Genomic DNA, 9,030 nt, shown 5'->3' on the forward strand with positions numbered 1-9,030 from the left:
CTCCACAAAGGCCCCGCTGCACCAATTTGCACAACGTAGCTGTGCAGGTTCGTTTGCCCGTCCGGAACACAGGTACGTCCAGACATGTATTATTTAGTGCTGCCAGGAGCATTCTGGCTTCTATAGCAAAAGTGAAATTCTTGCCTCTTTGTTTACACTGTAAAAAATATCAAACAGACAACTTCCTGTACTGCATTCAGTACCAATGCTTCCCCTATGCAGCCTAGCAGTTCAGTTCAGTTCACTTGTTCAGTCGTGTTCGACTCTTCGTGACCCTATGGACCATGTCACGCCATGCTTCCGGTCTCTCACTATCTTCCTAACATCACATCACTTCATCTCCAGTGCCTCGAGGATGCCATCTAACCACCGCGTTGGCTGCCTACCCCTTCTCCGGCGACCCTGAACCTTTCCCAACATCAAATCTTTCTCCAGCGACTCCTCTCTTCTCATGAGATGACCAAAGAGCTGAGCCTAGCAGAAAATAATAATGATAAACTTTAATCTCGTTATGTTTACAAACTATTGCAGGAACACCAAAGCCACAAGTGGGCTTGTAGGGTTTCAATGGCCAGCAGCGACAACCCAATGAAAGGGGATGTACCCGTGCAGACAAAAATAAAAGAGCACGCTATTTCTTTTTAAAACTTTTCGCGCGTTGCATAATTGAAACTGCCAGCCGTGGTATGAGCGAACTGGTAATAAACGCCCACACACTTTTACTTGGGCAAATATTGTTTTCTTATCTCCAGTGCATAAGCGATTTTTAATTTGAACGGAAAAGCGTGCTCTGTTTACTTATGTCCGCACTTGTACAGTTTGTAAAAAATACATATATTAAGGAGTTCCAAGTCCATTAAGGAGGTTCTTTGCACATCTTTAGAGTTTGCAATCTCGCAGGGGATGCGATAGATATTCTCACCCTTCTCCCTCACCCTGTACGTTTTTTCAAGAGCAATGGGGCAAATCCCTAGGGCTGTATATTTTTGACAACAAATACTGTATTTGATGATGATCATTGCAACGGAAAGAATCAGAAGCGTAAATGAAAAGACATCATGCTACCAAAAGTAAATCACATTGGCATGTTTGCACAAGTTTGCATTCAGTACCTGCAGGTGCTTAGGCAGAATAATAATTTTCAGGTCTGAAATGATTTCATTAACGTTGAATGCCTATCCACTCTTTTTTTATCAGACATGAACTACCACACTAACTGATGTGGCATTTTCTGCACTGATATTACAAAGTGTCTAATGGAGTACTTTGTTTTCTTAATTTTAGCGGTTCAGGTGAACAATGAACTCAAGGAAAAAAAAGACCAAGCAGTTCAAACTACGTTTGTTCAAGAATTCCCTAGCTCAACACCAGTGAAACGTCCTCGCCTGGATGAACCGCAGTCCAGCCCAATAACGTCACCCGACGTTTCACCAGTACACGTCCAAAGTGATGACTCTGACATGTATGAACCAAATGATTCTACGTGGACGTCAGACGACACATTGGAAGATGAGTAAGTACAATGGACCGCATGAACATACATAACCAAGTTGTGCTTTGAAATTTCTGGCTGAAAATACAACCTGCTGTTTCACTTTTGAAAGGTGTAAAACAACTGATCGACACAAGCACATGCATTCACACTATAAGAGAAGAAGCTAGTGTCACTAAGCTTACATAATAATGATAGTTACGTAGACTCCTATAAGATCTTTGTGGGAAAGCCGTCATTGTTAACAGTACAAATCATATATTACCCAGTAGCATAAAGGAACACTTGAACACAGTACTCCTCTATAAAGCTACAGAATTTACAAAAACCATCTTATTTTACAGGGACAGCGAAAGCAATGGAGATGCTGAAAACAGCAGCTACTATATAGTCGCCCATGCTTGTCTCATGATGTTGCTGAAAGTCTGCCTGACCTGCTTCCACCGTACCTGCAATGTAACACTGTTCTACCTGGGTACTTGCATTAGTGCAAAGACAGAATGCCCCTACGGACACACACACTCTTGGTCCAGTCAGCCACTTGTTGCAAGTAAGCCAAAAGGAAACATTGACCTTGCCACTGCATTACTTTTTTCTGGCTCAAGTCCTGCAAAATTCCTCAGGATGATGCAGCTAATGAAAGTCAAATCAATCAGTGAACAGACATTCTTTAATTACCAGAAGGCATACCTCTTCCCTGCAGTCAACATGGTAAGTGTGCAACCTGTCCTTTTTCACAATAAGCAACCCCAGTTTACAATGCACAACACAAAGAAAACTCACAAGCCATAAATCCTACAGTGAGCCTGCTTTCAGATATTATCAAATGATTGCGGAACGCATGGCTACTTTTGGACATGAATATTATTCCAACCAATTTCAAAGTTGCACGCTGCCAACTGCTTAACTTTATCCCATTCAGTGGAATTTCAAGTTAGCGCAAAGACTAATTCCCTACATCTTTATTATATTATAGTGCACTCTCCGTATTAGGCCATCAGACATAATGTGTACTACTCTAGATTCACCCATAAGATAATATTTTAATGCAAAAGCTTCTTCGCTGGTAGCCACTGCGGTGTGCCATATTTATAAGAAATAAAGCTGCAAAGGCCATGGCCAAAGTTTTCAAAGGCCGAAGGAGTGAAACTGCTGTCGATAAATGTAACTGGCTGTGAGGGTAAGCTGTATGAAGTGAACGTGCAGACTGCAGGCTCTTCTCTAGATTAGAGCACTGCAGGTGCGCGGGCCAGCCTGAAAGCCTCGGCCCAAAAACTGTTGTTTTGCAGGGCCCGGGCCAGACTCGGCCTTGACATTGCGGGCCTGGCCTGTGCCTAGGCTTGGCCGAATAGCCAATATCTAATATGCATTCAAAATGCCTGTAATCGACATCTTTTAAAGGCACATTGTGCATGGTAACTTTAAATAAAATGTCTCCCAAAAAATTTCTTGACCAACTCTTCGGTTCCACGGGTACTATAACTATGCCCTTCTCTGCTGAGAGGAACATTTTGTAAGTTTTTTCACACATCTTGATTTATTGTTATCTACTGATTAGTTGATTTCTCGTGAAACGGATCAACTCAACCCAGTGCAGCAAGCCAAGCGCAATTTAGGCACTTGATTACTATTTCGAATTGAAATGCCATGTTTTACTCCCATGAAGTGGAGGAAACACACAATGAGTCCAACTGAAGCCAATTTCTGCATTCTTCATAGGTCTGGGATGAGCATCAGGAAAAATTGCTGGCATCTCTAGAAGACAGTGAAGTGGAGCTGTGTGGTGATGGACGCTGCGATTCGCCCGGCTACAGTGCGAAATTCCTCACATATTCATTTTTGTGCCCCAGCTTAGGAAAAATATTACATACTGAACAAGTGCAAGTTGGAGAGGCAAGTACACAAACACATTGCTTTAAACAGTGAACAGAAGTCATGACATTGCTAATAAGCTCTGCACTTTTTAAAATTCTTGGCAATTTAGTGTAATGTTTTTATTATTTCTTCTTTTTTGTTGGCAGTAGTGTAGTGATGACAGTTGATTTTCTCCGGTTTTCAGACAGATGCAGTGAAAGCGAGTGCCCATATGGAAAAAGAAGGCCTTATCAGAGGCCTTGCATTTTTTTCGGCCATTGGAATTCAAATTCAGTCATTGATAACTGACAGACACCCGGGAATTAAAAAGCACATGCAGCAGCACCCGTCCATTACTCACTACTTTGATGTTTGGCACGTAGCAAAAGGTAGGGATACATTTTCACCTTATTCAAATTAATATGTTGAGTGGAGCAGTCTAAGTTTTGCAAAGCTAACCAACTAATCTCAGTTGGTAAAGGATGACTAGTGCCTTGTAATTGTTAGCAGGAACAGCAAGTGCTGCTACACATACAGGAAATATCTTGAATCAAGGCTTACTGACATCTCTAGATATATACTTAGGCATTCCAACAGCTTTTTGGAAATTGTTTTTTCCAGGCATCACTAAAAAACTGATGACTGCTTCCAAAAAATCTGGTTGCACATATTTAGAGAAATGGAGGCAACCAATTGTCAACCATTTATACTGGTGTGCCTGTGCTTGTGGTGGTGATGGCAAGCTACTGCAGGCAGCATGGCAGAGCATGCTGAATCACATTAGGAACATCCATGAAGGGCACAAACAGCCCTATCCGAGGTGCCTACATGGGCCTCTGACCAGCTCTGCATGGCTTTCTGCTGGTAAGTACAACTGTATGGCCTCTTAGTACCAAACCTATTCTGCGAGCAGACATCTACTGCGTATAATCGAAACCGTTCAAAGAAAATGTCACTGCTAGCTCTCATCGCTCTGCTGGGCATGAATGTTGAATGTTCACTTTTGTTCAGTTTCCTAACAAAAGAAAATCATGTGCAACATTTCTTCCAGAATCCCCTGCATACAAGCAAGTGGAGGCTGTGGTAAATTCACCACTGCTTCTGAAAGACGTTCAAAAGCTTTCACCACGAGCCCAGACGTACGGCCTGGAGTCCTTCCATAATGTGTTGAATGGATTCGCCCCCAAATCTACAGCATTCACATATGAAGGCATGAAGGCTCGGTAAGACTACATATTGTCATTCATATATTATTCATGACGAACCGTTTCTTGCTACCACACTCTGCAGAGCTGAAGAAGCTCGCCAGCTGGCCAGAGTTTGAATTTTATCTTCACAAGAACGTTCTAAGAACCGATATGACATCCAACACCAATAAGTTTCTTATGTTCCTGGTGACTACGTGTGGTTGTGGACACCTCTCCGTAAATGTGGTCTTTGTCAAAAACTGCTGTCACACTACACCGGACAGTTTGTTATGTTAGAGCTCATCAGTGATCTGAATTATGTTATAGCATGCATAACTGCGAATGGTCGACGGTCACGGCAGTCTCAGGTGGTGCATGTAGCCCGCCTCAAACGATTTCATTCCAGAGGTTCTATGTAACTCGCCCAACGGGCTCCGTCTGCAAGGAGGAACATATCACGAGCCTTAGCAGAACGTCGACGGAAGAAGAATAAGAATGGTCGGGTAGAGCGGGGAAGAAAAAGAAGAGCAAGGGCAGAGGGGTGTTTGTACCCTTCGCCGCAATTCTGTTTGGACTGATCCCTGCAAATAAACCCCCCCCCCGTGCGTACAAAGCACGTAACAGTACGAACATATGCAGAAAATTATCAGTCGTTTTTTAGCTGTGCAATAACTGAAGCAAAATAGATTTGTTGCATCACTGTGATAGTGTGCGATGCTTCTCAATTCATGTTTCTTTACTTTTCTAGTACCCTTCTGGCAGCTCTCCATTTCAACGAAAATGGTGACAGAGACCAGGCCATAACAGCTGTTGGAGCACCGAAGTGGCACATAAAAAGTTCGAAGGCCAGATACGGTGCCACATTTGTCACCCCACAAAAAACGGCAACAACATTTGGCAAGTTTATTGTGATTTGCATGATCTATTTTGGAGTGGTTTGTATGGTAGGTATTAAAATCATAGGAAGCAAGGCTCGCAGGTTCAAATATTTTAATATACAGAAAACATAGCTTCTCAGTACATGTTGCAAAAAATACACAATACAGTAAACGCTCGTTAATTCGAACTGCACGGGACCCGGGGATAAAGTTCGAATGTTCGAATTATCTGATGTCTTAATTATCAAATGGCCTTGAAAAACTGACAAAAACCATTTGAATTATGGTAAGTGTACCATATTTAGTCGCGTAATAACGCACTCGCATAATGAATCCACCCACCCCCCGATTTTCGCCGAATAACTGAAAAAAAAAGGGCATCGGTAGTTGGCGCGTCCCTTCGTTTTGGTTGTGTTCCACAATGCAACGCATTTCTTAGCAGTGCGCCAAGATGCTGCGCAGCGATACATCATCATGGTGTGTTTACCTTTTGACATTAGATCTAAAATAGAGAGGGGGGGGGGAGCGACTTGGCGGGCAGAGTGCCAGCGCTTGACCGGCTGTGCAAGCCTCGTTTCCAGTATGTTCGTTTTACATGCTATGGGTGATTGAGGCGGGCGGCATCCACTGCCACTAAAATCATTGAAACACGCGACAGCAGCAAGCGCCTTTTGATAGATGACTTTCGCAAAAAAAAAGAAAGGAACTTACAAAGGTCCAACGCTGCTGAACCAAATATTGAGCGAGAGCATTAGCTGCGGGTGAGTTAGTGTTCTTCTCTTTTCCTTCTTCTTCAGCCCACATTTAAAGCCCCGCTTTAACCAAGCCGTATGAATGTGCCTTAGTGGCCTATAGGGGTAACGTGAATGCCAGGGTTCTAGGAGGCCGATCCTGACATAACCGTCCCATGTGAAACGAGAGACCGAAGTTGGCAGCTCCTGCCAAAAAACACATTAAACGTGACAAAAAACAATCAATAAATAACAATATGACAAGCTTAACAGACAAGACGAACACAAATACGAGCTAATAACAGTCAATTCAGTTCAGTCGTTTCCGACTCTTCATGACCCTATGGACCATATCACGCCACGCTTTCCAGTCTTCCACTATCTTCCTAATATCACATAACTTCTAAAAGATTAACATCTGTCAATTGCAGGGTATGCACAGGATCTGCACACAAAGGTCATGGAGCTGTGTTGCCTGCATCCTAGCTTCAAAGAAGCATTGGAACACACTGAACCAAGAGTGGGACCTGCATACTCAAAAAGTGTGCAGGACAGACCAACTAAGGCAGATTTGGTAGAAGCCCATAAAAGGCGTTTTGCTAAAACATAAAGTGGATGCTGTGCTACAAGCAGCTGTGGGAAAAGGGTCAGACATGGACCACAACATCTCAAAGCCATCATCGCTTTCAACTTGACTGTGATCACTGGAGGAAAAAGGCCTCTATTGTTGACCTTAGAATGAAGGCATTTTGAATAATGACTATGCACAATGGCACCTCAAGTAATCGGGCTGAAGTATGAAACGATCTGCACTCAAAGATACGCTCCTTTCAGAACTAACACAAAGTGGCACCAAAAAGGTAATTATTGGTACGTTTGTCAACTGATCGAATTGCATAGCGCACCGACATCACGGTGGCTTGGCCATTGCAAACAGTAGCATTTACACAACTCTCGAGGTCTCTTTAGGCAACTGTCATGAGCAGGTCTGTGTGCTGCTGTGTCGTGGTATGAGGACTTGTGTGGTGCGTGTGCTTTTCTCAGCTCTCTCTATATCTCTTGTGCGAGTGCGCCTCTCAGTGCTCTTTATAAGATCCCTTGTATAAATGCAATAAATCGTTTTTGTTCTATCTTCTGTTCTTTTGTTCTTCCTCCAAACAAGGAGTGTTCATTCCACACAGAATCAAGGCCTTGGCCTAGTACCTCAAACGCCCCATCAACAGGAATCATAACAATAACAAGGTCGTAACTTTAATAAGGAACTGATTCAGTTGCATTTCAAGCTACAGCAACGACAATGCATAAATTTGTTAAAATGCACCTGCAAATGTCACCTCTGCCAACTCGAGGATGAGATAACAAGCCATGTAAAATTTTCTGCCCTTACCTTTGGCAGTAGAGTATCTAAACCACACTACAGGAAACTGAATTTGACTTTACTTGCCTCTTAATATTCTGCATACTGGAATCCCGTTGGTGCATCTGTTGGAAATGATGCCCTTATCTTGGCCACCACACAAGCTGGCAAGACGAGACGATTTCTTTTCCCCAGGCGACGCCAAAGCCAACGGACAAACTGGCGGTACGCTGTGTAGCGGTACCTTCTGGGAAACAACAAAACATGAGCACCAATTGAAGTGTTATAGCATTTGACATAAACAACTTCCCCGTAATCTGGCGCAGCGTAAAACCTTCGGGGCATGGCTATAGGCAGCATCAAACACAGAACCTCACTTGTGGATATCGTCGTTCATGTCTGCCCCCTGTGCACGCAGCTCGAAGTACGCAACGCGGAGTACGGTAGTGTTCAGACACAGAAGACTGAACTCCGGGTGCTCCGTGATGCAGCCTTCGGGATGAGCCGTGACGACACGGTCCATCTCGCGGCAGCACAGACACTCGAGCTCCTTGAAATTGTCGAGGACCTGACAATGTCCGCAACTGCACCTAAAAACAACAGCCGAGGTATAGTTCATGCAGAAAACAACCCCCAAGGGTTATTAACGCAGGCTTTCCGCATTAAAAAAAAGACAAAACGTGTTGGGTAAGCTCACGAACAATTATGCTAACCACTCGTACTGTACTATCATACGAACTACATAAAGGAGATCCACCAAGCTGGTAAATGCGTACGGGGTTTATTATCATGAGTAGAAACTGTGTATAAAGACGTTACTTCCGCGCACATTTCGATCGCACCAAATAGGGGCCTTGAAAAACACTTTCGGCTTGCTAACGTTGCACTGCGTTCCATGTTGGCTGACACGCAGCTCAGTATGCCCGCTTAGCCAATACACCGATACGCCCGGCTGCACAATCAATGCTACTAGGAATACTGTAGAAGAATTCCAAAATATCTCTACGTACCAGTCCGTACTCATCAGTCGTGACGGAGCTTCGGCGATTATAGCTGCCGCACTGGCACCTTCGCTTGCAGTCGATGCTGGCGCCTCGTCCATCTCGTCTGTTGCTGTATGCTCTTGCTCTTCTTGATATCCCGCTAGCCCAGCCGCCTGAGCCCTCAAAAGCATCGCACGCTCTATAGGGCTGAGGTCGCTGAAGTGCAGGCCAGCGGTGGCAGCCAAAACTTCGTTATTGGGTTCGGGATCCGTGGCTGGTGGCTGCTGTTAGCAAGGAGGAAGAAAAAAACTAGGAGGGAGCGCGTGCAACCTCCGCAAGCCAACCTCCTCTGACGCCGCTCCCTTCTCTCTCTTGCGCGCAAGGATTCTTGGGAATTTAGCCAACATAGTTGCCAGACTCAAATGCACCAAAGTACATGGTATTGTTTAGTGACTTCGGATGTCCCCGCGGAAAGCTTATCGGAGTGGTCTGCCGAAAGTTGTGCGTCTCGTCGTAAAACATAAGTTACTTTGTTTACAATTGTTGCA

The 9,030-nt window shown here is 44.2% G+C and overlaps 2 protein-coding genes across 2 annotated transcripts in view; one reads left to right on the forward strand and one right to left on the reverse strand.

Moving 5' to 3' along the window:
* Positions 1-2,116: 2,116 nt before the first annotated feature.
* LOC146187899 (uncharacterized) lies at positions 2,117-4,573 on the forward strand. Its single transcript, XM_084603054.1, has 4 exons — positions 2,117-2,203; positions 3,552-3,735; positions 3,968-4,210; positions 4,398-4,573. Exons 1-4 carry the CDS (start codon positions 2,117-2,119, stop codon positions 4,571-4,573), a joined length of 690 nt encoding a protein of 229 aa, XP_084459180.1.
* A 2,785-nt stretch (positions 4,574-7,358) lies between these two features.
* Positions 7,359-9,030, reverse strand: part of LOC146187900 (uncharacterized) — an 8,923-nt gene continuing 7,251 nt past the window's right edge. Inside the window, exons 2-4 of the mRNA XM_084603056.1 lie at positions 8,510-8,761; positions 7,877-8,089; positions 7,359-7,746 (exon numbers count right to left, since the gene is read on the reverse strand). Coding sequence (XP_084459182.1) covers positions 7,590-7,746; positions 7,877-8,089; positions 8,510-8,761 — 622 coding nt within the window. The 3' untranslated portion in view covers positions 7,359-7,589. The remainder of the gene's footprint in view (positions 7,747-7,876; positions 8,090-8,509; positions 8,762-9,030) is intronic.

Source organism: Amblyomma maculatum, chromosome 5, assembly GCF_055883805.1.
Source record: "Amblyomma maculatum isolate TAMU_Amacu chromosome 5, ASM5588380v1, whole genome shotgun sequence".
NCBI classification, from domain to species: domain Eukaryota; kingdom Metazoa; phylum Arthropoda; class Arachnida; order Ixodida; family Ixodidae; genus Amblyomma; species Amblyomma maculatum.